General features: G+C 41.6%; 1 protein-coding gene across 1 annotated transcript; it reads left to right on the top strand.

Annotated features, from left to right (window-relative positions):
- Positions 1–29: 29 nt before the first annotated feature.
- On the top strand, positions 30–25,170 carry LOC133984853 (capping protein, Arp2/3 and myosin-I linker protein 3-like). The gene is made up of 40 exons (XM_062424338.1): positions 30–87; positions 3,967–4,061; positions 6,826–6,876; positions 6,975–7,034; positions 7,246–7,367; positions 7,494–7,588; positions 7,912–7,982; positions 8,105–8,178; positions 8,252–8,327; positions 8,417–8,505; positions 8,628–8,722; positions 9,449–9,535; positions 9,958–10,067; positions 10,178–10,255; positions 10,357–10,433; positions 10,917–11,021; positions 11,181–11,250; positions 12,290–12,371; positions 12,518–12,614; positions 12,906–12,960; positions 13,374–13,546; positions 13,754–13,822; positions 14,291–14,384; positions 15,528–15,626; positions 15,714–15,833; positions 15,922–16,035; positions 16,112–16,287; positions 16,435–16,522; positions 16,629–16,748; positions 18,727–18,793; positions 19,149–19,336; positions 19,632–19,711; positions 21,448–21,621; positions 22,217–22,394; positions 22,484–23,228; positions 23,359–23,465; positions 23,618–23,744; positions 24,428–24,499; positions 24,671–24,778; positions 25,048–25,170. Exons 1-40 carry the CDS (start codon positions 30–32, stop codon positions 25,086–25,088), a joined length of 4,587 nt encoding a protein of 1,528 aa, XP_062280322.1. The 3' UTR covers positions 25,089–25,170.
- The last annotated feature ends 851 nt before the right edge of the window (positions 25,171–26,021 follow it).

The raw sequence follows: 26,021 nt of genomic DNA, 5'->3' as shown, positions 1-26,021 counted from the left end.
GGGGCTGGCTGTTGGACAGAGGAACAGACATGGCTACTAAGGAGATCACTGCATATGGTTTCGTGAGTGTGAGCAAGGATATCACAGGTGGGTAAAAACAGCTGCTTGGTTATTTTGCTCCCTGTCTTGCTGCGGGCTGGAGCTGCGGTCGTCCCCGGCGTGTGTGCGCTCATGCTCGGGATGCCTTTTCTCCGTGCGTCTGGCGGAAGGCTGCGACCGAACAGACGCATTGGATGGTTGTTATGAGCTACACCTTTACATGTTGTCCTAAAGCTGTCCCGGGCGCTCTTTTCCCTTCTCAGTGCATGTGAATTAGTTAATGTGCAGATTAATTATTTACGGTATGGGAGAAACATCCCTTGCTTTAAATATGCCCCTCGGGGAGGATCAGGTAATAACCCCCCCCCCCCCCCCCCCCCCCCCCCCCCCGTAGGCCAGAGAGGAAAAAGGGGCGTTGTGAAGATAATGATGTGGACTCGTGGATATGTTAGCGTTTTGTGTTCCCTGCACGTTTTTGTCCAACACACCAATTTTAGTGTATGTTTTTCATCTCTAGATAGGAACCCTTGACTGTTTTATCTTTCTTTTATTTCTGCAGCCATATCAGCCAGTGGGTTGTGGCGACTGTGCGCGTGCGTGCGAAAGTGAAGAGAAGCGGACTGATAAAGGCAGATGTTCACCGTATCTTGCCAACAAAAATGCACGAGCGAAACAAACCCAGGCACAAGAGAATGCACAAATATTTGTTCTTTTTTTTTCTCTCTCCCTCAAACAGCAACAGCTTACACATGTCAAAGTCACAGCACAGCTCCGAATTGAATATCACCGACGCTCGCGCCCGCAACGCACGCGCACAGACGCACACATACACACACACATATCCACACAGACACCCACTCTACACATGCTCAGGGTAGCAGGGACTCTGCTGCTGTGTTAATTACTCCTAATGCCTCTATTAGGCGCACTGTGATGATTAATCCAGTGGAATCCCTGCCTCTTGATTCAGTCACCTGCTGGGCGCTGCACTGCCTCTTCCTGCCCTGCCTGCACTGACTGATTGACAAGCAGAGCACCGGGGCCACCGGGGCCCTGGTGGCCTACAGGCCTGCACAAGGTCGTCTGAATGAGAGTTCAGTTCACACTTCTCCTCTCGGATGCACTAAGATTATTTCCAGTTCAGTGTTTCCATCTGTGGCTCTCATACTGTATTCGCTTATACAGGGGTGATCCTTCAGGTAACAAGCACCACTATGAATAAGTTAAAAGTTATATTTTTAAAGGAAATTTTTTACTGCAATGTACACTTGAACAGTTGTAGTATTAGAAGTATTTGGATCATTTACATAAGTAAAATGATCCAAATACTTCTACTACTACTAAAATGCTACAGTATAAAAAAATACTTCATTGCAAGTAAAGGTTCCTCATTCAAAATCTCATTTAAAGAGTTACAATATTATCAGTAAAATGTACTTAAAGTTTTAAAAGTGAAAGTCCTTTTTGTAGCTGGATGGACCTTATTAGTGTCATGATATTATTTTATTATTATCACATATGCATTGATTTGTAAATCACATTTTAATGTTGTAGCGGGTTATGGTGATGCTACTTGGAACTAATTTATATACTGTCAGGTAATTTAATCTGTAATAATTCACCACACCTAACTGATTATGTGTTTTTCATGTTAAATATTGGTCTGCTGTAAAAGCTGAAGAAGATAAATGTGCTGCAGTAAAAAGTGCAATATTTCTCTCTGAAAATTGGTGGAGTCGAACTATAAAGGAGCATAAAATAGAAATACATAAAATAGAAAATGTCTAAGTAAAGTACAAGTACATTAAAGGTACATTTGTTTCAAGTCTGTCCTGAAACAACAGTAAGGTGGCCAAAATAACACTGCCCCGTGTTTTTCTTGTTTAAATCATTTCTCCTCTAAACATTGACCATTAGAAGACCATTCATAATGTGCTTTCAATGTAAGTGATCAGGGGCAAAATGTATTTAAATGTTTATCTGAAGCTTTAGCAACACAAATTAACCAAATTAAGTCAATATCTTACAAAGTTTCTGTCTTTATAGTACAAATTCCCTCTTTTTGTCACAGTCCTTCCACTGCAGCTGAACAGAAAAAACACTCTGTTAAGACTCAAAGAGGGAATTTTTTACTGGAAGACATCCACTCTATTTGATTAACTTAGACGGCTGAAGCCTCGTAAACTTTTAGATACATTTCTTCTCAAAATGATGACTGTGGATTTTTGTTCCCATCACTTACATTGTACAAGTGCATTGTAAAGGGATCTGTTGATGGCGAGTATAACCAGGAGGAATTACAGCAAGAAACTCCTGTTTCTTTATGTTCGTTTGGGCACCTGACTTGTTTTAGGACAGACTTGAAAAACTGTTAGCCTGTCCTTAAACCCACTTGACCTCAGACTTGTGTAGCGGTTTAAAATAAGGACAAACACTGCTACATAAAAATAAAGTTGTTTTTCTGTCTAGTGTGACCGTATCACATCCAGTGCCAAACCCCACCGTCCCAGCTTAGTATCGATTTGCTCATAAACTCGTCGGTTGGGGTGCTGTGCAGCTACGGTAATGGAGAGGCTGAATCATGTAATTCCTGCCAGCTACTGTATGTCTCTGTGATTGTGTGTTCGTGCAGTGAGTTCCCACCCTGTGAGTAAGACGCTTCCTCTGGCACGAGAGGCAGGTTATGTGATGTATACAAGTCAGGGGTCAGGGCACTGACAGTGATTCTGTTTGACAAGAACAGTTCTCAGTGAATCACAAACGCTGATGCACAGATCTGTCACGTTTTTCCTGTGAGGAAGAAATGACACTGGAGAATATTGTGCACCCTGTGATGATACCACGAGATAAAGTGTCCTTGTAATGAGCAAAACAGATGAGGAGTATCCTTATATTTCCTATTTGATCAGGGATTAATCCATGAAATCCAATCTTTCATCCCAACATCTTACCAAAGTCAATTATGTTTCAGAGCACGTCCTAAAACCCTCTCAATCTTTTTGCTCTGCTGTTTCAGGCAGATTGTATCATTTTGCATTTAAGAGGTTTGTAACTTATTTATAATCATCAGGATATCTGCAGACTCTGAGTTCATTGGATTATTATATCATCTGAAATGCCAAGATAGGTCTGTTCAAATGACAAACATGACGTATCCATCAGTTATGAAATGAAGATGTGGATTCAGGCCTGTCCACCTAAAGGTCAATGAGGTTTGATTTGTGTGTGATCTCAACTTAAAAGATCAACAGCCTTTTTATCACAATTACTTTGCATTATTTGAGTTATAAATGTGTGCCAACCATAATAATTGTGAGTCAAATATCATGCAGATATATATGAATACTGTATGAAAACCAGTTGTAGCACCCTTATAGCCTAACGGTTACTGTGCATGTCACATAAGTACAACACCCCTTGTTTGATTCCAGCCAGAGACCTTTGTTGCATGTCATACCCATCTCTCTCTTCTTATTTCCTGTCTGCCACTTCACCATCCAATAAAGGCAAAAAAGTGTCTAAAAAAAAAGAAAAGAAAAGTGCAAGTATACTTTTTAAATCAATGTAGACTTCATGTTCATTCGCATTACCGCCAGATGATAGCATGACGGAATATAACAAAAATAAATGCTGACATTATTTCCTCTGTGATGAATTCCCTATCTCCAGCTTCCAGTCTAGTCTAGTCTCTGCAAGTTGATTTTCTTATTCTGCCCTGAAATGAGTAAAACCAGCAGCTGCCTGCAAAGTAGGAAAAACTAAGTCCGAAATTTAAAACATTACAATATGCTTTTAAGACTTTTCAACAATGTGTTTTTTTAAATTAATGGAATAAAACATGTTAAAACACTTATGTTCCTTTAAGTGCCTCGTTTGTGCATATTAGACTAACATTACACATCTATGTTTGTTTGTTTTCATCCACAGACAGCATCAGAAAGATTATAGATAAATCATCTATCAAGTTTGTTCGTGGTATTAAGCTTGACACCAAAAATGGCAAAACAGAGGACAGAGTACTGGTAAGTTGCTGCTTTCAGTCTGCTCACTGAGTGCTGGGCTCTGCTTTAACTGATCACTAATGCAGAGGACCTTCTCAATCGTGCTACATAGACAAACCGATGCATGCATCATGTATGTACGGTGTCTTTGATGTTAACTTCCACTGCATTGTTAATGGATCTCTGCAACCGCCATGATATCCAGGAGAGCTGGAGCCTGGACAGCAGGCCTGAAGCGCTTCATGATTTAACAGTGAGGGCGAATGTCTCGATTGTGTGGTCACTCACTAAGTCCATTACCACTGCTGCCCCTCTGCTGTTGGGGGGCTTGGCAGGATGAATATTGGATAGACAGTATCTGTGGGAGCGGCTGTGAATTCCTCTGTGTCTGTGTGTTGGACTGAGCAGCTCACAGCCTTTGATTCTGGGGTGCTTTCATCAGAGAATATGGGACAGAGATATGGAATCTCTATTTGAGTGATTGAAGCTCTGTCAGCTATCTGGACACAATGTGGGGCAATCAGCTCTTATACTATGGACCAGAACTTAGACCGGACCCTATTAGGATGACCATATTTTTTAAAATACAGTAGGAATATTCAGCCAAGTAGACACCTAAGGCATGTAGCAGCTCATCATAACATACAAATACAGGGCAGGTTATATTGATTGAGTGCTCCTGTAAGTGCTGCAACTAAATCATATGTCTGTGTAAGAAATAGCATGCTGTGTAAAACTCACCCACTCCAACTGCCGCGAAGTCGGTATAGTTTTTATACTGTTTAAAAGACCAGTGATTCCTGTTGCCCCTCCTGTAATCCCCTGCTGAGCCAATGATCTTTCATCACTGGCCGATGGATGCTTTAATGATTCAATCGTGTGGCAAGGATGGACAGTTAAGAGAGTTTCTGCATGTAAGGCCTTTGATATTCAGACACTGTGATATGTCTGCCAGAAATGTCATTTCAATAATCTCTCTCCAATCCATGTCTCATTTACTGTCTCCTCTTAAAAGCTGAACTGGAAAGCTAGAGTTCTCGCTCCTGCTGGGTCCGCCTGGAAGACCGAAAAGCAGATTGGAGTTGGATCAATTGCACTCGGTTAGCGCTTTGGACAGAGCGGAGCTCAAATGGGTTTTTTGTTCGTATTCTAAAGAAAAATTTGGTTGGATGTCCATTGTAGTTGAGATGAGTCAAAGCTCGCTCGAGGCCATGATAGATGGTTGTGCTTTGACACTGCAGCTTCACAGAGAAGGATACATGAATTTATCTTGGTGATTTCTTACATAGGCTTCAACCAAACTGTCAAACAAGAGGAGATTATAGTATCCGTCCTGTTGCAGCACTCCTGCATAATTTTACGCCATTATAAGCATGATGTGCGTATGTCCTCTTTGATGTGGAATACTTTGATAAGTGTCTCGCTCCTTCTCCTGCTGCATCAGCATGATTTACTCCTATTTACTCATACGCTCTATCTTAACTATCATCCGTAACCCCAACTCATCACCGTAATGTGATAAAATCTGCTGTTTTTAATCAAGTCCTTCAGACGGTCTTTGAAGTGAAACGCAGATCCTCCTCTCACCCTCTTCTATTCTCTCTCTCTCTCTCCCTTTCACTACATCTCACATGCACAGTTTGAGTGACTTCATTTTTCAGACACCTCACTTGCTGTGTGGGTGTATATGGCCATCAGTGTGTTGTTCTGACACGGCTGTGTCAAGCTCCTCACTCCAAAAAAAAACGCACCAGGAGTGGGCGCGCTGTAATTTAATTACTGCTTTCTGACACACTGGGGGGGGGGTTTTGTCCTGAGGGAGTGTTTTAGCCAGGCCATCAGAGAGAACGAAGTAAATGATTGGGAGCGACGGAGCAGAAGAGGAGAAGGAAAAGAGCAGAGGGCAGTACTGAGGGGCTGGTGGAGAGCAGTGAAATGCTAATGAGTCTCTGCTCTCAGTTTGTCCTGATGGAGAAAGAATTTTTAAGGTGTGTTTGCAAAAAGAAATTGCTGCTCATGAACAAGAATCGGGGAAAGAATCAGAATCATTCCAACAGCTGCATGACACAAATGTTTCCATGCCGAGAATAAGTGGGTAAAGGTGCAGAAGTGCTGTATGTGCTCATCCAGGCACAAGTAAACTCTTCGCTTTCAAATTTGCCAGTCACATCCAAACTCACATCAACACTGGATTGCTCTAAAAATGACTTTGCATTTTAGACTGCAGACACCAAATTAGTTGAGGTACTGTATGAAAAATGCTAATTTGGCATCCTGACCCAGCATGACCAGCATTTCTGTCTCTGGAACAAATCCTGTGACTTTTAATGGCAGAGAAAATGTGTGGTTCTTCCTTTTTAAGTTCTTATATTGAAGATCCGGAGTGATGCTGAACGACCAGAAATGATTGCCAGTTGAGCCCATAGCACCGCTGTGTGTGTCACAAATTAGATATATGACCCACTTTGATGTTTTCCCACAGCAGAAGTAATGTAATGCTAATGAAATAACATCTTGTATTTGTGAGAATGTGATTAAAAGGTTGCAACATGCTGTCATTTTTCAGTCTGTTTGGCAGTTTGTTAATCTATTAATGTCAGACAACGTTTAGACAACATAGAGGGCTTTTAGTTGGATCAATACATGAATATGGAAAAGACTCCTGATTTCCCTCTCATCATTACCATAGAAACTCCCGAGACTATTTTCTCCTTTATGGAGAGTGTGACTGTGCGGTGAACTTTTCTGCAATCTTGATTCAATTTGCTTTATCTTCTTTCTTTAGGTCCTCACAACATGGCGCCTTTATTTCCTTCCAGCAAAGGTTCCCGCTAAGGTACTTCTTACTGCTCTCTCTCAAGTCACAGTATTAAGCTTTTGATTCCTCAATGCCAACTGAAACCTTATCTTTATCGACTGTACATGTGACAACAGGTTGAAACCACATTCAACTTCTTGGAGATTCGAGCTTTGAATTCTCATCCTGAACACCAGGTGAATATTAACACTAACATTGAGCCCTGCATGTTACATCTGATTGATTGTATGAGCAGTTGTATAACTTAGTCTTACATCACTTTGGCCTTCAAGGAATGACAAAAAGCATTTAAAGCATTTATCAAAACAGCCACAGCGGCTGTCAACACTCTTTTATGAAGTTTCTCGCTTCTGTTGTAAATCGCTTACAGTTCCATTTACTGTTCAGGTCATTATCGACACTGACAAGTCCAGCTTCACCCTGAGGTTTGAGGCCCGGGAACACCTCAATCATGTGGTCAGCCATATTAATTTCGCACTGTCTCGAATATTCAACAACTCCATTTTTGCGTAAGTTTCACCTATCTGTGCGGCACCAGATAATCAGAAAGTTTAAAGAAGACTGACCTTTATTTACTCAGTGATCTAAAGATAAAAGATTCCTTACAGTATGTGTGTTTCTTTTTATCTTGGCAGCCCCTCCATCTGTCATTCAGACAGCGACCTTTCTGAGGGCAGCAGGAAGTATTCACCCAGCTCAGAGACTTCAGTGGAAACCCAGAGGGCCTGTGGTAAAGGAGACATTTTCATCAAATATGGGAATTTGCACACACACAAGCATGTGCAGGCACACACACATAGTCATACATGCACAACACCTGGCACACTCACGAGGAAGTTGATTTGCACTCTTCACAAATGCTCTCCCAGATGTTCTTATAAATTGCTCTGTCGTACAAATAAAAGATTGATAATTTGGACAAATGTTTCTGTGTGCATTTTCCAACCTTTTCTCCCCTCATCACTGAAGGGAGCAGCTGTTCACATTATCTAAGATTCTTTTTTTTGTTTGTTTGTTTTCTCCCGTTTCTTTCCTCCCGTCCGCCTCTCTCAGGAGGCTTCTCCGAGACCTACGCCGCTCTGTGCGACTATAATGGCATCAGCTGCAAGGAGGAAGTGCAGTGGGTAAGAGCTGTGGGGCTGTGCCTGTGTCACTGTGAGTGCTTTTGAGTGTTACACACTGTGCACAAAATAAAGGGGGGGTCATATACTGCATCAGACAGGCTCATGGGTATTGTTGCTCTTAGGATGTGGACACCATCTATCACTCACAGGACAACCGAGAGTTTAACCTGCTGGACTTCAGCCACCTTGAGAGCAGGTGAGGGAGGGAAAAGAAAGATTACCTCCTAAATATTTTAGTCTATCTCGTACCTAATCTTTATTTTTTCCAGGGATTTAGCGGTGATTGTCGCATCAATGGCATACAACACATGGTTCACTAAACTGTACTGCAAAGACTTGCGCATTGTAAGTGTTACGTTTATGTGTTGCTTTTAAGTCAATGAATGAGGATTTAAGCATGGAAGAAAGGTTGAAGTGTTTCTTGTTTGTGTCAGGGGTCAGAGGTCACGGAGCAGGTCCTGCATACAGTCAGCAAATCCTCCAGCCTTGAGGAGATCACTCTGGAGAATGCTGGGTTAAAATCGTGAGTTACAATTCTGTCTCTTGTGAGTCCCTCAATTTAATGAAAGTGCAATGCTTAATCGCTGTAGCGCTTCTGTGTTTACAACACACATTATGTTTGTCTGTACATAACTGCTGTTGCAGAGACTTCCCGCAGAAGATGTCAGCTGCTCTTTCAGAGAATCCTGCGTCTGTCATCCACTCACTCAACTTGGCCCATAACTCACTGGACAACCAAGGTACAATGGAAAATCAACTTCTCTTTTGTTGTGTAATTTGGTTGATCTGAGGTCCAGGTCAAGAAATGCGTACATCATGTGGTAAATTATCTAAAGACAGATGTCAGACAATCATGATTTTACTTACCTCAATATAAATCTTACCTGAATAGGGTCTACTGAATAAAACATAATAAATTGCAAGTAATAAATAGGGTAGGCAGAAATTTCGAAAAAATGTAGTCTTCGGTTTTTCTACTTTAAAGATAAAGACAAAGACAAGAAAAAAAAACTAATTGAGGGGCGGAAATAGAGCATACACATTTCAAAGAAAGAAAAAAAATCAAAGATGTTGGGCATTGGGATTTTGCCTCCCCGATTACAAAATGTATTAAATGATCAAAATAGTCAAAGAAATGCCTCCAAACACCCAAAACACTTTTATTTTAATGGTAAAACACATCTTGTTTGAGAATGTTTTAAAACATGGTGGATCAGATGAGTATAATTTTTTTTGGCTGAGACATTGTCCCACTTTAATGCTCATTGGTGGCTTTACAAAAAACTTTTTGTTGTTTCAGAATAGCTAAAAATATCGTGTTCTTACGTAACCTAGGAAACCATTTCACTTCTTTAATCCAATAATAGATGAGAGAGCAACATATCAGCTACTTTTACTTTTCTTTTCTGCAGGGTCCTGAGAAACAAACTTCATTTTTTATATTTTCTCTTGTACTCCTGCTGTAGGTGTGTCAAACTTAATCCAACAGGTGTGTCGCCTTAGCAAGGGACTTCGCCTCCTCAACCTCTCCAAGACCTCACTCACCTCCAAAGGTTCGGATACCCCCCCAACACACATGCATACGCACACGCGCACACACACACACACACAGATTGTCGGGTAGGGAATATAAAACATACAAAAATCAAGATGATTCTTCTCCAAGGAGCTTTGTCTCATGTTTTCGTCCTGCTACAACTCCATATTGACTCAGGATGTCTGGTGCTGCCCTGCAGACAGCATGCCTCCTGTTACTGTCTCATCTTACCATGTACAAAGCGGAGAATTTAAATATTACATTGAACCAGGCAGATACCGCGCACTGCCTAACATCGCATCAACTGATACCTGCCCCAGATGTGCATGAATAATGTAAGGACACAAAGTGTTTTGAGTGTGTTCTCCGTCTTGTAATATTTCCCTCTTTCTCTCTCGTTCCTTTTATCTGTCTGTCTGCCCCCCCCCTCTCTCTCAGGAGTAGTGTCTCTCTCTCAGGCTCTGTGTTCCAGTGATGAGTACTCCAACTCCCTCCTGCACCTGGACCTGAGCAAGAACCCAGGCGTCCTCTCGGGGGAAGATGCCTCGGTCAGAAAGCACAACCCATCTGGAAACAACAAAACATGCTGTTCCATTTAAACAGCACTTTGCCAATTTTAATATGATGTCTCTCTTCTCCTCACTTTTCCATTTTGCAGAACTTATATCTCTTCTTGTCTCAGCCCAACTGCCTGGTTCACTTGGATCTATCAGGCACTGATTGCTCTGTGGACTCAGTAAGTTTTCAATGTCTTGGCATAATCATATGTGCAATTTTAAGTGTCTATGCAACACTCACAGCCCAGATTAACTCTTTCCACCCTTGTGTGTCATGCAGCTATTTGGGGCTCTTCTGAGGGGGTGTTGCGCTGATCTGTCCTTTCTGAATCTTTCCAAAAACTCCTTCTCCCACAGGTTAGTCATATCTTTAAGATTACCTAAACAACGAAGGCAGCTGCGAATCTAAATCTGGAAAGATATTCTCTTAACCTTAAATGCTTCCTGCCCTCTCTCTTTTTCTGTCTGTCATTATCATTATCTCTTGCTTAATGGGAAATCAGAAATGAGCTTTGTGGGAATCACTGGAACATTGTGTTTCCTCTCTGTGGGTGTGTCCTCTCCCGTTTAAAATGAGAACTCTCAGTGCTGTCTGCATAGATAAGACTCATGAATATTTAACCAGAGCTATCTATCATTTGACCTGACTCTTACACCAAAGCAATATTCACTCTATTTCTAATTCTGTGTCAGTGCTCTGCACCCAGCACTGCATATTTACTCATATTTACCCAGCATGTCAACAGTGTGGCCAGTTTCATCCCATCCCACTTTCCCTTTTATGTCCTCACTTCTCCTGTCTTTCATCTAATTTTTAATTTTTTTTAAAAAATCCAATAGAAAAGTGAAGGACACGCTGCCGTTGTTCCGTCAATTCTTCAGCTCAGCCTTCAGCCTCACTCATGTCAGCATGGCCTCTATGAAGCTGCCCCCTGATGTTCTCAGGTAACGCCTTAGCCCCACTCCAAATCTGCTACCTTTTTTCCAAAACTCTGCTGTAATGAAGGCAACGTTAATGCTCATGGATATGCTCAGCTGAGGCTTTATTGTTTCCTCTCCTCATCCTTTCTCTGTCACCTGCTTCTCCTCTTTCTGCCTCTGCAGGGCTGTCCTAACAGGGTTAACCTCCAATCCTCATATCAATGACCTTCATCTGGACATCAGTGGCTGTGAGGTAAGAGTTCATCTATGTCATCAAGTTAAAGTTAAATGGATAGTTAGTTTTTTCTCTTCTGATCCAGAGTGGAGGAAATTATTGGATGCATTGTTCATGTTTCCAAATGCAGTTAAAAGAAGTAAAAAGAAATATGCTGGCACATTTTCCCACATAAAAATGAAGTTTGTTTTTAGAATCTGTCTTATTAAGGGATTAAACAAACAAAATATTACATGTTAATTAGTGATCTTTAGAAGGTTATTTAAGTAAAAGTACTGGAGTAATATCAGAAAAAGGCAATCAAAGTATTTGTATTGGATTGATGATCATCTGTTTTGTATGTAAGATATTAAACTTTGCAGTAACTAGTAACTGTTGCTGTCAAAGAAAATACAAAATTTTGCTGTGTAACACATTGAAGTAAAGGTACTATGGCATAAATGGAAACTCCAGTAGAGCGCAAGTACCTCTAAATTGTACCTTGGGACACTACTTGAGTAAATGTATTTAATTAAGTTCCATTACTGATGGATGGATGGATGCCCGTGGGATCAGAAGCATCACCTATTAAAAGTAAAGGAATTTTTGCCTTAAAAGTTGTCTGGCCCATCCCTTGTTTACCTGATTTACACATTTGCGAAGTTGATAATTTTACCACCAAGTGATTCAGTTAGATCAAACCTCCAATCCAGTTTCTATTTATATGCATCCATAGCTACTCTCTAACAGCTGGAACAGCTCTTCCAGATTATTACGATATCTATGTTTAATTTGGTAAGCAAAAAAAAAAAACACATAGCAGAAGGTGTTTTTCGTACCACTGAGCAGAGCTGCTGCTGATCACAAGGAAGGTGAAGCTCACCACTCAACAATCCTTCAGATTGCTTGCAGGAACATAAAAAAAGCATTCATACATTTGCCATCACAGTAGAAAAATGGAACAATTCCCCAAAGAGTGGACTTAAAATGACTGCAAGTCATGTCTGCGGACATGTTGATTTTCCCCTCTGTCTCCCACTCTCTCTCACTCTCTGTCTGGCTGTGTCTCTCGCCTCAGCTAAGGTCTGCCGGGGCTGCTGTAATCCAGGAACTCTTCCCCAGAGTCTCCTCTATCGGCACTCTGGATATCTCGGACAATGGTACGGTGGCACGCTGCAACACATCCCTCTGTTACCTTGACTTTTCATCCTCGGGCACCCGAGTTTAGAGTGAGCTGCTAATGGATCAAGCCATGTTGAACTGTGTGTGTGTGTGTGTGTGTGTGTGTGCCCGTGTGTGTTGACAGGTCTCGACGCAGACTTACTCACAGTCCTGCCAGCTCTCTCCAGACACCCCTCCCTCAAACACCTTCATCTCGGCAAGAACTTCAACATCAAAAACAGGTGCTGCCGGTGCTCTCTGTCACGCTTTACTGCAGTTATTTGTGTGAGTGCAAAAGCGAGCATGTGTGTGTGTGTGTGTGTGTGTGTGTGTGTGTGTGTGTGTGTGTGTGTGTGTGTGTGTGTGTGTTTGTGTGTGTGCAGCATGTGCCAGCTTGAATAAATATATCTGTGATTTTACTTCCATTTTCATAAGCGGCTGCCGCTCCTCAGGCAGACAGCTTGCTAGAGGCAGGAAATGACTTGTGCCAGCTCACCCAGTCTCGTCTCTGTCTCTGCGGTTTGTGTCTGCAGGGTTCTGGATGAAGTCCTGCAGAAGCTGGTTCAGCTCATACAGGAGGAGGAATGTGTGAGTGGTAACACATAAAAAAGGCATAAAAACATAATTATCTGGCATTGGTTTTTTTATTCAATAACAAATAATTCAAATCCAAAAAGAAGTGATGTAAAATAAAAAAGGAAACACATCATTCTTGCATTATGATTCACTGTAGACGTGTCAATGTATCATGAATAATTACTGTTTCTCTGTTACCCTTGTGGGCACAGTGTCCATATCACGACACACACATATTGTAAATAATTCATACATACATCATATAAAGCCATGTTGGTGAGCACTTACATCACTAGGCAGTATATTTCACCACGGCACTTTGTCCTCTACAATCCTCTGTTCTTTGCCCTTACTCGATTTTATCTGGGTTTTTTCCCCTACCTCATTTATTCCTTTGTTGTTTGTTTCCCCCTCTACTTCACCAGGCCCTGCAGTCTCTGTCCCTGTCTGACTCACGCCTACGCTCTCGGGGCACCGTGCTGGTCAACGCTCTGGGCAGCAACACCTGCCTGCGAAAAGTGGATCTGAGCGGGAACAACATGGACGACATCGGAGCCAAGATGCTGAGCAAAGCCCTGCAGATCAACACCACGCTAAGGTGAAGCTGCCAGTACATGTACATCCTGTGTGTATGTGTGTGTGTGGTGAATTCATGAGCTGAAAGTCTCTATGTGTCACCATGGGGCATGAGGGAGAAATAAATGGAGTAAGAGGAAAGAAGGGATGATTTAGTGGGAGTGGATGTCTGTGCTTTCTGGAGTACAATATATTTGTAGTCAATGCAACTCGTAACTGTGCCCTGCAGGAGTGTGACATGGGATCGCAACAATACCTCCGCAGCAGGATTTCTCGATGTGGCCCGAGCACTTGAACAGTAAGAGCTTTAAAACATCGTATGCAGGTATTGCACATTCAGCTCATACAGGACCAGCTCCTGTGTACCAGTCAGTAAATAAGGGGATACCTTATATACCTGCTTCAAGAACAGTATGGATTATGAGAAACCGTGATAGAATTGCTTTCTATTTTAGAACATTTAAAGACGATGAAATTTGCAATATGAGCCAAGCAAATCGTTGTTTTCCACTTTGCTATCTTAAATGGTCCAGACTTACCTTTAGGCTAAGTATGACATGGTTGCAAAGATCAAAGTATTACTCATTTGCCGCATGGCATAGGAAGGATATTTTAGGATGAGCTGAGTCCAGTTGGGAATATTAACCTTAACTAACCCTCGAATCTCTAACCTACTTTATTTTCTCTTTGTAGTCTGCTTCTTTCTCTTCCAATAACTCAACCCTTTTCGTGTTCTTCCTTCCTCTTCTGATCTTTCCTTCCTCAGTAATTTCACCTTGCAGTACATGCCTCTGCCCCTAAGTGACATCAGCCAGGCGTACCGCAGCGCCCCAGAGAGGACAGAGCAGGCACTGACCAAGGTTGACATCAATGACCAACCATTCTTACAGTCATTGACAGAAATAAAAACTTAAATTAAACACATTCAACAAAATATGATAGGGTTGTAGAAATATCACCAGTTGGCAACAACACATTGTTATCATGTTGTCTTTCATTATTTTGAATCATCATTGCATCAAGTGATTTGGATCAGAAGTGAGCAGAGATTTAGGCTTAAAGGATAGATTAAACATTTTCTGAACATAAGAAGGACTGTGGATTTTGTTATGTTAAAATCATGTTAGGAAGATATCTGTTTAAACATCACTTAATTAACTCTAAGGAAGTTTATTTTCCTAAACTTTATTTTGATTGATTCATTTAGAATTGAACATTTATTGTTGAACTAAATTTTCAGAGGCTTTAAAATAATCTTGAAAAAGTGTACTTAAGCAGAGTAGTGCTTTGAGCTCAATGCTAACACAGCTTAGTGTCTTACCATAGTAACATTTGCTACTTAACACTGAACATCAACATTATTAAAATCATCCTTTGTAAGGCATGAACTTTCATGGTAGTCTCTCAACTGTTGTCAAGATATTTCAGTTTTAATCACATATATGAACCTCAAGGTGACAGTAGCCGTCACCCTCTGCAGAACAATCCAAGTAGGTGTCAAGATATTTCACCAAAAACTCAAAGTGTCAATCTAATGGTAGCATTAGAGGAAGAGTCAAGGGATTACAAAAGTCCTTCTCTCATTCTCTCGTGATCATGAATGTCTATAATTTATTTATAGAGCCATGCCTGTGCCTGAAAATGTAAACCTAGTCCTTAAAAGTGGTAGATGGAGAAGCTGCATCCAAAAAGAGAAAGACAGAACAGATCTGAGGCACTATGGCATCAAAGAGTCATTTTTAGCATTAAAATCCAACTGCTTAAAAAAATCAATATGGTTTCACACAGAGTTTTGGCACTTTGTGATTCTTTCACTTTCTGAAATGACCCAAATATAGATAAATGATTCAGCAGCCTCTTCTCTGCATCCTTTCACTTTGTTTCCTCTGCAACAACATGTCTGTTACATCATCACCTTCTTTTCTGTCTGTCTTCTCATATTTCTGTGCTCATCATTATATTCATGACAGAGAATAACTCTTTGCTGCGTCTCTGGTGTGCAGATCCAGCGTTCTCTGGTGAGGAACAATCAGACCCAGCGCTTCTCTCAGAGACAGGCGCTGAGGCTGCATCAAGGCCTGGTCACGAGCACTGCTGAACAGGTGTGTTTATTTGTGCACTTACCTCTATGTACGAGTACTTTATGTGTCTTTGTACCCGTAACACTCCCCCGTCTGTCTGTTTCCAAGGTGATGGAGCGCCTCTGTGTGCGTGTCCAGCAGCAGGTGTGTATTCTACGAGGTGTCGGAGAGATGGAGGAGATCCAAGCCGCTAAGCAAGTGCTTAAAGAGGCCAGGAACTCCCGCGCTGTGAGTGATGTAAAATGTATTAGAGCGCACTGTCTGCATTACTGCCACACAGCAATCTGAATACATTTCTTCTCTCCGATGCTCCAAGCTCTACCCTTCACTGTGCGAGTTGGCACATGTGCTGTCTGTTGATGGGCCAGTGAGGCAGAGGCTGGATTCGCTTGCTGGTGAACTCGCCAAAGCTGCAGACAAGGAGCTTCAGGTAGATCAAATAGCCTCTTTTAACAATGTGATCTGTAACAAATGGTGAAATTACTGAACAGTGGCGTCCTTTGCAGGTGATCGTCGACTCAATGGTGTCTCTCTGTCGTGAGCTCTGTCCTTTATCTTCGTCTGCGGCAGAGCGACTGAGTCCAACGCTTTCGTCTGTCTCGGAGCGTGTGTCCATCCCTCGCTCTGCCATCCGCACTGCCCTGATGGAAAGAGCAGCGCAGGACATTCACCGAGCCTTAGAGTAAGAGCGAGATGTAGCAGCGGAGGGTTACATTAATAAGTCTGAATTTGATTAGTATGCTATTGATTTGCTCTCACTTTTTTTTTTTTTTTTTACCAAAGCTCTACCTGTCTGTCTCTCTTTTTCCTCTAACCCAATCTTCTGCAGAGAAGTGAAGCTGTCAGTGGTTTCTTATCTCACCAACTCCATCGTGGATCAAATCCTGCAGGAGCTCTACGCCACCCATAAGACCCTTGTAAATACAAAGCTCTTGTTGTAAAAGTTCTAATCAGTGTGAAAGAGATGCAGTTAAAGTGAATGAATGTGTGTTAAAGGGACTTAAAAAACGCTGTCCGTCTCAGACCCGACAGGTGTCTCATCTAAAACGCTGGGAGGGATCAGGTGAGGACGGAACAGGCTGGAGGTTTAACAGACACAGAGACTCTCTGGACATTACAGATGAGGAGCTCGGCACCAGCATAGTAAGTATGGATATGTAGACATGTGTTGATATCCTATTTTTCTGTTATGTTCTCTCATAGGGTTATATCAACCTTTTTTTTGTGTGTGTGATTAATCTGTTTCTGTAACATTTTTAAGATGTTTTAAGTTGTGATAAAAGGACATATGAGGGCCTTCAGCACAACTGCTATCCAAACACCACTGGTTCAGTTTAGGCAAAATTTGAAAGGATGATGGATTTTTCATCTGGGTTTTGGCATGTTTTTGAAATGTTGCACTGACGGTCTTGACAGGAACACTACAGTTAAAGGTCAAACTTTGAAATGCCCTAACCTCAACACTTCACCGAAGCAGTTTTAACAACCTGGATTGATGATGTATCGTCAATTCAGTTGAACTCTGGCCTTTTAGAAGGTGATCAGCTTGATTGAAGCACAATATTGCATCGCAAGGCTGACTGACATTAAACTCGTACAAATCAATTTATCCTTACACATGGGACCCACTGGCCTTATAGTGGAGATTTACATGAAGTTTAATGGTTTTATAAACAAACTCCTCCACTTCAAATTAGTTCTCAGTTGTCAGCTGTTTCCTGGTTTGCTTATTACACCAATATACAGTCTCTTCTTCTTGCCTGAAGAGAAGCTTATTATATATATGGTTTGTAATATATATTCAAATATTCCCTTTCATCAAATGGTCCCTCTAAAAATTAGAAAGCTAAACTTTAAACTCAACTTGGCTGAATTAACCAACCAGAGCTGGAATGAAGGAAAGCTAAGCAAACATAAAAAAAAAATAATAATAAATTGCAAATCTCTGTTGATGAATGAAAAGTTCAGGGCTCAATATTAACAAGAAAGCAGGTTGACCTGAAGGAATAAACTACGACATTATCTCGAGTATCTGCTATAAGCCCAGGGCTCTTTTCAGCACGATCACTTCAGTCATTACCACCTCATACAGCTCTAGCCTTGCCTCCTCTGAAACCTGTGAGGAATTTAAAACATTTTTGTTTGCAAATGAGAAAATATCTGAGCATTTGCTAGCACAGCTTTCCATACCACTGGGTAATACTTCTAATGTAATTTATTTTTTGATATATTTCTCTCTAATGAAACCTCCCATGAAACCAACAACTTACTCTGTATGTCCTCCAATGTTTCCTTAGGCAGATATTGGACATGGTAAAGGCTTCAGTATCACATTGGTTCTTCCATAAGTGTTGTATCACCCTCTTTCAAACAACATTCAGGGAATTACACTGCGTTGAATCTGCCCTTGTGATGGTTTTAAATGACCTACTCTTAGCTGTGCATGGTGGTAACTGCTATTATACTCTTTATAGATCATGGGCTTAAAAATGTAGCTGTTATTGACAACAGCTTTTAAATAACTGGTCATTTCTCATCCTCTTTAACTAGTATATTCTGTGGAGTCCCTCAAGGATCCATCTTAGGTCCCAATCTTTTCTCACTTTACACGTGTCCTCTGACTCAAATTATTCACAAGGACAGTATACTTAGGGGGTTGCAATCTGCAGTCTCTGCTAGATGCCATGAATCCTACATACTGCCTTCTTTTTTTTAACAGACTGTTATATAATGTCTATAATGTCTATAATAACAGTATGAGACTGTCTGAGAACACGTAGTTAGATCCAGTTCTCTTTTTTTCTGCTTCTCCATGATCTGAAGTTATGGTTTACACTGTTATTAATCTGCCTTCTATATCTCAGTATATGCCTGTTCATTTCTATTTTCAGTTTGTCACATTTGGTTTGTACATTTTTGCTTGAAATTTGTGCAGCACTTCAACCTTAAAAGGCTTTTAAAATGACTTGATTAGACAAAACTGACAAAAGCACTTGTTAGCCTGAGGGAGTGCCGGTATCATTTTTGCTGATGATTATTTGTTCCTGGCGTGTGTCTTACTCTAATACCATGTCTCAGCATCTCAATATTGTTTTTTTTAATATTATTTCTTTCCTGCCAGGACACAATAGCCATTAAGAAGCACAGCTCAAGAACAAGACGAATACGACCTGTCTCCACCAGACTGAGTGAGTGTATATCCTCTTATCCTCGTCTCTCCACTCTTTCCCGTCTAGCTCTTACCCCATCCTATCTCTTTCAGTGCTCCATTAGTGTGTTTTCTGTTGAGTCTTTTTTCCTTTTCCCGTCACTCCATCTGAGAAGTATGTTAATGGATTTTTTTAATCTGGCCTGAGCCAAATCTGAGTCAGTATATCTCAGAGCGGTCATCAGTTGTTTTAAATGTGACGTTACACGACTTTAAAGCAGAAATGATGGCACCTTGTAATTCCCTCTGTTTTGTCTCCTTGGCTGTGCCTTCTTTGTTTCTCGGTTTCTTGCCCTCATATCCTGTATAATCCTTTCATCGCTCTTCACTGTCAGGCCTGTGTGATGACTCCAGCTCCTCTCCGCCTCCCTCTGTGCCATCGTACTCCTCACCACTATCCCGCTCTGCATCCTGGGAGGGCCTATCAGAGCTGCCTACGCAGGGTTTGCCTCTCCATCATGTGACAAGAGTTCGGCCCAGACCTCCACGGAGGCACAAAGGAGGGCATATCCCTGCTGAGACAGTAAGTACGGTTCAATGCAGGCACCCTTCAACACACAGTACATGAATCTCTCTATCTGTCTATCTATCTATGCACGATATTCCCATCTCCTAATGTTCATGCCTGCTGGCAGTGACTGCTGTCTTTGTCAGAGGTAATCTATACAAAGTGGATGGCTGAAATTGGATTATATCATCTCGCTGAAGCCAGTGTAATCCATTTGTTTTATTGCATACAGAGCATTTACAAATTAAACCCACTGCAAGTAAACTGACCCTTTCTAAAAAAAACTGTTGGTGTGTCTGTGTGTGTGCAGCATTGCAGTGAAAATGGAGGAATAAGCCCCCTTGATGATGGACTCCCAGATTTCTATACTAAAAGAGTTCTTCCTGATAGGTAAGACTTCTCTTTACTGTTTACACTTGTGCCTCTAAAATTCTTGTTTTCAGTTAAAACGGTATGTGCTATGTACTTCTCTTTGTAGATCATTCCCGTACTTTGCATTTTTAAATTGAGGTCCTACTTTCCAAGCAGTGATCATTTTCCATGTATTTCTCTCTGCTTTGAAAATCAACTTACAGAGACTTCAGACTTGTTTGAGATAGGTAATCCATCACAGTGAGAATTTCGTCACCTTGCAAGTTATTGTTGCATGGTAATGCAGCTGTGAGCAGACACTGCTTTGACAACCCTCCTTCTTCAAGGACATCCAAGAGACAGCAACCAACCCAAGAGGAAGAAACCATGTTTATGTATGCCTTGTGTGTTCTGGGTTTTAATTTCTAATAACACACTGTAGCTTGTGAATAAAATGCTTTTCTGCATCCTAGAACGCACCAGCAAGGAGTAAATAATTTTCGCTACTTGTGACAAAAGAGTAAAGATGATGCAGTGTTGATTTTCACAGCATACTGAAATGAATTAATGTATATTGTGCTTCAGTCAACAGTGGAATAAAAACAAATCTTAACCAACATTAGCATTAGAGCAATTACAGAGTATGAGAATATATTATTTCAATAGGAGAATGTTTCATCAATTGATAAAATGATGACTCTGTGAGTGTATAACAAAAGGACAAAACTTTCTCAGTGGCAAGCAAAGACAAGCGCACAACAAAAGACATGACATGAATAGACAAATCACAGTATTGCAGTAAAAGCAAGTGAAAATTGTGGCTTTAGTGAAAACATAATAGAGCTAAAACCTCTAGATAATACTTAATTTGACAAGAATGATTAAATGATCTCGCAGATATTGACTGTTCACTCACTCTCTGTGTGTCTATTCTTCAGTATTATATTCAGATTGATATCTAGGTCCATAGATTTAAAGGTAAAGCTGAATAAAAGGAATGGCTGCTATTATGATTTAAGGTTGTGTTGCACTGACCAGTGTGCTGTCTGTCTTTGAAGTAATCTCACGGCTTGTTCAGCATTTCCTGCTGTACACTCACAGGCAGTTGTAGCTGCTTCTGCGGTCCATCATTTTTGCTTTATTGAAACATAAATGTTGTCATTCTTTGATGATTAGTGGAGCTGGAGCTGGCTGGTTTGGAGCATTTTGGGTTGTTCGTTCACTTGGTTAGTGCATGTTGCTGATCAAAAGAGTCTGAGATTTGTGACTTGTGTTGCAGTTGAAGCAGGTTGGTTGTTTTCTTTATTGGATGTGGCTGTGGTGAAAGCCATTAGCAGCCAGTGATTTTTGTCAGTGTGCAGCCAGTCTTCCATGGAAACTGGTCCTGCAGCAGTCATGTAAAGCAAACAAAATGTAAAAATATGAGGTAAAACATGCAGAAGCGGCATTATGGTGAGCCTTTAGTTTGACTGAATTCAGGAACAGTGGCTACAGCTTATTACAATAATGTTCCCTTCCACACTCCACACTGCAGATCAGCAGGTTAAGTCTTTGCCCTTAATATGATTACATTTATAATGTAAAAAAAAATGCACTTGAGATACATCATTGTGTACTGAGAGTTGTAGCCTAGCAACGCTCAAATTGCGGATGTACCAGAAGCAGAGTAGACACACACAGCATGGATGGCTGAGATGAATTCAGTGGCATTGCAACAGAGATGACTCAGACGACTGAACCTAATGTCTTAATGCAACTTGTGTCACCTCTTTCAGTCAGCTCGCCTCTCTGCACAAAGCGCATTCACTGAGGAGGAAGAAGAGGAGAAACATGCTTGCCATCTTCGGTTTCCGGAAAAAACGCAACCAAACTCTGTCCAATCAGGCGACAGAGTCTGAAGCAGAGGTTTACGGAGATGGATGTCACACTGTTGCCACAGCACCAACAGGGTTCGTCTATTTACACACACACACTCACACTCAGAGACCCTATTATTCTTCAGAAAGATACGGCCTTGAACATACAGCAAATGTCCATGTGATGTGCCAGATAATGATATGACACATCACAAAGGACTCATTCATTTTCCTCCCACATTCTCTTCTTCATCATCTTCATGTTTTCTGCTGGTTATCTCGTCTCGGTTCTGTCAGCAGCCCTGAACTCAACAAATACTCTGACAAATATCACTCTAAATCTCCCACATTTCTTTGTTGGTACGAGGAATGGCTGATAGCAGCCAGAGTGCGGGCAGGCTGATGTAACGTGTGTACACAGATGTAGATGACAGCCGGTGGCTCTGATTCTGGATCCACTAGTCAGCCAAGTGATTATACATGAACACGTTGCATGTCAAATACAGATTAGGACAGCGAGGACCCTGATTTTTGCAGGAAAAGTGATACTTTCTGATTAAACTTTTTTAATGTTTTTACATTTAAAACAGCGACAGCATAGTTTTTATTCTGTATTTGGAAAAATATCAGCAGACTTTGTTGCAAATGTTGTATGCAGACTAACACTTTCATCATCTTTCAACTTCAGGACAGCCACAGAGAATGTATACACCCTCCTTCAGCCCCCAAGGTCTGCTGCCAGAGCTGGATCTCCTGGCGAGGGGGCTGAGGGGAAGAATACTCTTGTTTTAAGTCCGCCGCCAGTGCCAGGCATTCCTCATCCAGGCATGGGAGGAAGCAAACATCCCTTTTACTCCCCCAGAGAGGTACAGTCAGCTGCTGCAGGTAATCATTGTGCTTGAAGTTTACATCGGGTACAATCACTTCTTTTGCATCTTCTTGTTTTGTTTGACAGAAATCTGAAGCAGATGCTTTACTTGAACAGTCGGAAGAGGCAAACAGGTACTGGGCGGACGACAAACAGAGAACAACAGATGTGCTGCATGAAGACAAGCAGTGGTTGGAAGGGAGGCAGAGTGATCAACATGTAGAGAGGCAGCGGTTAGATGACAGGCTACAAGAAAGAACTTTTGGCGAGACGAGAACAAGCGACAGGCACCGGACCGAGAGCAGACATCCAGAGAGACACGTGGACAAACAGTGGACTGTTGACAGACATACCCAGCGGCAGATTGACAGAAAGATAGAAAGACAGTGGATGGGTGGCAGACAGATAGACAGGTCGTGGTCGGAGAACAGGCCGACGGACAGACAGGCGGATCAGTGGACTGAGAGCAGACATTCAAGCAGAAAGTCGGATAGACAAGTTCAGGCGCTCCATTTGGCTCAAAGGCCGTTGCCTCCGTACCCATCAGACAGGACGCCTTCGCCAAAACAGGAAACAGATCCTCTGAAAAGCACGGAGGCAGCAGCTGCAGACTGGCATCTGAGTCAGCAGGACTCGCCGGGAGAGAGACAGGCATGTCTGGATGCTGGAGGACTCCTCACAGAAGGATGGAAAGGCGGCGCAGGAGGAGGTGCCTCTGCCAGTCGAGCTGCTCCCTGTGCATCTAAACCCGACCCCCCTCCGCAAAGCAGTAAACCTAACCTGTCCAAACTGAGGCAGAAACACTGGCTGGAGAGCTCCGAAGCTCTACCGGGTACTACACTGTCATCCCTGTTAATGTGCTACATGTTCAAAACAGGAGGTTTTTAGTGCAATCTTTGTCTCAGTAGGTAAACAAACCACAAACATTCTGTAGGTGACAGTCACTTCTCTTAAATCCACAGGTACAGAGGAGGAAAGAGACACAGAGAGGGATCTTGGAAAAATGGAAAAGAGAGAGAGAGAGAAAAGAAGAGGTTCGGAGGGTCACCCTCCTCCGATTCCTGAGAAGGTGTGCAACTTCTATCCATGTCTGCTTCGATTTGTCTCATTTGTTACAGCAAGCTATCGATCTTTTTGTATAAATCCATATAATCCATCTCTCTGTGTTCTCTGTGTTCTCTGTGTCTGTGTTCATGTTCCCTCTTCTGATCCGACAAACAGCCAAAGACGTCCTCGTATGTGGCTTTTCCAAAAGAATCAGCTAATGAGAGGAACTTGCCTCCTCCACCTGTGCCGCCTCCTGTCAGCAGGCATGTGTACGGACTGCCAGACAGAGCTGCAAGTCAAGGTACCTGCACTGAAAATACAAATAAAACACCAAAAGCAACACATGTTGATGCAGGATATATCAAAAAAGAAATAATAACATCCTTTAATTGGTTAGTTAAGTCACATTGTTTTTCAACGCTTGGTTAAAAAGGAAGTGGTAACTGTTAGTGAAACAGCTCAGCCTGCAGACTTTAGAGCAACAGTTTTTACACTTCAAAGAAAGTATGTATTCAGTTTGATGAGAATATTGATACGTCATGTCTGCACAGCAAATATGAAATGACTGCCAGCAGCCGCTTAGCTTAGCTTAGCTTAGCATGACACCTGGAGGCAGGGGAAATACAGCTAATATGTTGTGGTTTTCTGGGGAGTTTCTATGTGTTCTGGTCTATTTCTTGGACAGGAGCAGTGACCATGGCTCATGGCCAAGAAAATCTGGCACATAACTCCTTGTAAAACCACAAAATGTTTTTACATTTAGTTTTTTGTACGGATTAAATAAATAATAATTTGTTAATTAGTGAGCTTTAGAGGTGTTGGTAGGCAAAAGTTTGTATCTTTTGACATAGCCCGGCTAACTACTTCCCCCTGCTTTCAGTCTTTATGCTAAGCTAAGCACCTCTTGGTTGTGGTCTCATTTGTGTGTCTGATTTAATATATACATAGCATTTTCCTCATTAGTCATTCATACGTGTTATTCAGGTGATGAAGGATTGAGACCTCAGGCGCCTGTGAAACCACAGAGGAACAGAAAGGCGATGTCTTGTGACACAGGTATAATTAGTCTCTCATGCACATGTATACTGTTATTGTTTACCCAACAAGCTGTTGCAGTATAAATGTATGTTTTGTGTGTATACATACATATATATATATATGTCAATCTGTGTGTAAAGTATCTGTATCTAACTGTGTATTTGTGTTTCCTGTCCTCACTGAACTCAGGCACTGACAGGGAAAGCCCTAATAACGTTGAGAAGCCCCCAAATCGCAAACCCCCCGTGAAAAAACCTAGACTACCCCAAAACAGAAATAAGTCACTGGACTTGTCTGGTACATGTCTCTGTTTTTATTTATGTGACTGTGTGTGTGTGTGCGTGTGTGTGTGTGCGTGTGTGTGTGTGTAGCAGGTGTAAGTCAAGTGGCAATCAAACACTTTATGCTACTGTACTTTTGTGGAAATTGATTATTAAATAGCTATCTATAAAAAGGCCATGTCAAGTAGAGACGTACTATAACAGTGGATGCATTACTGTCTATTACTGGATGTAGTGAAATGTCACCCGTTAAACAGTTAATATCTTTCCGGTTCTACTTTACAGACAGCATCAACTCAGCGTCTGGTCACAGCGAGCTGTTGTGATGCCCGAGAAATTCACCTGCTGGTGTCCGGCCAAAGCGTTGTCATGACAACTGTGGAGCATTTCATCCAGTGAGGAAACAAAGAAAAACATACGAGGAGGGGAGAGCCAGAAGAGAGAAAGTCTTAACAGCGTAACATGACAGACATCAGTCACTCGCTTCTGTTGAATCACTCACCTCCTTCATTTGTTCCTCCGTCTTCACCCCAACTGTGTTTCTGTCTTTGCTTTCTTCTCATGTGAAATCTCTATTTGTGGCTACAGTATTTTAACAGTATTTGCTACTTTAGAAAACCCAAATGGTCATCATCTTTTGTGTCAGTGGACGGGGGCCCAGGCGCTTGAGCATTGTGGCTTTGCTAGACAGAAGAAAAGCGTCTTTGTTAGAATGTGATTTCTAAATCTGCAATGCATTTTTGACTGCTGATACAGTTGATTGCCTTGGTTGACACTTGAAAATGAGTTGCTTCTTATCAAATGAAACTTGATGATTTATATCTAGTTTTGCTTTCAGGAACTGAAAGGTAATATATTTTATAGAAAAAAATAAATATTATGTATGAGCACCCTCACTGTATGAATAAAAACACTAAAGGAAAAACAATTGCTGTTGTTGTGGCTCGATTCTTACATATTATTATTCAAATAGGATGTGTTTCTTACCACACTTGTGCAGCCATAGCTAATTATTTTTCTATTGTGTATTTATCGATACGTTGCTGTGGTGACAACACCTCAGAGAAAAGAGTTTTCACAGTGGACATTTTGATTCTTCAAAGCAGGAAATTAACAGGTGTAAATAATATTAATGATGGCTCCATTCATCCATTTTCATAATAAGTCATGTCAGTGGGTGAGCATGCACAATACCAGAGAGGTGGAACTGGCTCACAGAAGGGTCAGTGACAAATTACGGTTGGCAAGATGAGAAATTC

This window comes from Scomber scombrus, chromosome 8, assembly GCF_963691925.1.
Source record: "Scomber scombrus chromosome 8, fScoSco1.1, whole genome shotgun sequence".
In the NCBI taxonomy this organism is placed as follows: domain Eukaryota; kingdom Metazoa; phylum Chordata; class Actinopteri; order Scombriformes; family Scombridae; genus Scomber; species Scomber scombrus.
The sequence above is the reverse complement of the archived record's forward strand: the minus strand, read 5'-3'. Positions and strand labels throughout refer to the sequence as shown.

Coding starts and splice junctions, on each gene's coding strand:
- LOC133984853 (XM_062424338.1), top strand. CDS start 30: ATGGCTACTAAGGAGATCACTGCATATGGTTTCGTGAGTGTGAGCAAG. Junction 8,506..8,627: donor GAGAATGCTGGGTTAAAATC/GTGAGTTACAAT, acceptor CTGCTGTTGCAG/AGACTTCCCGCAGAAGATGT. Junction 10,068..10,177: donor TCTCGGGGGAAGATGCCTCG/GTCAGAAAGCAC, acceptor TCCATTTTGCAG/AACTTATATCTCTTCTTGTC.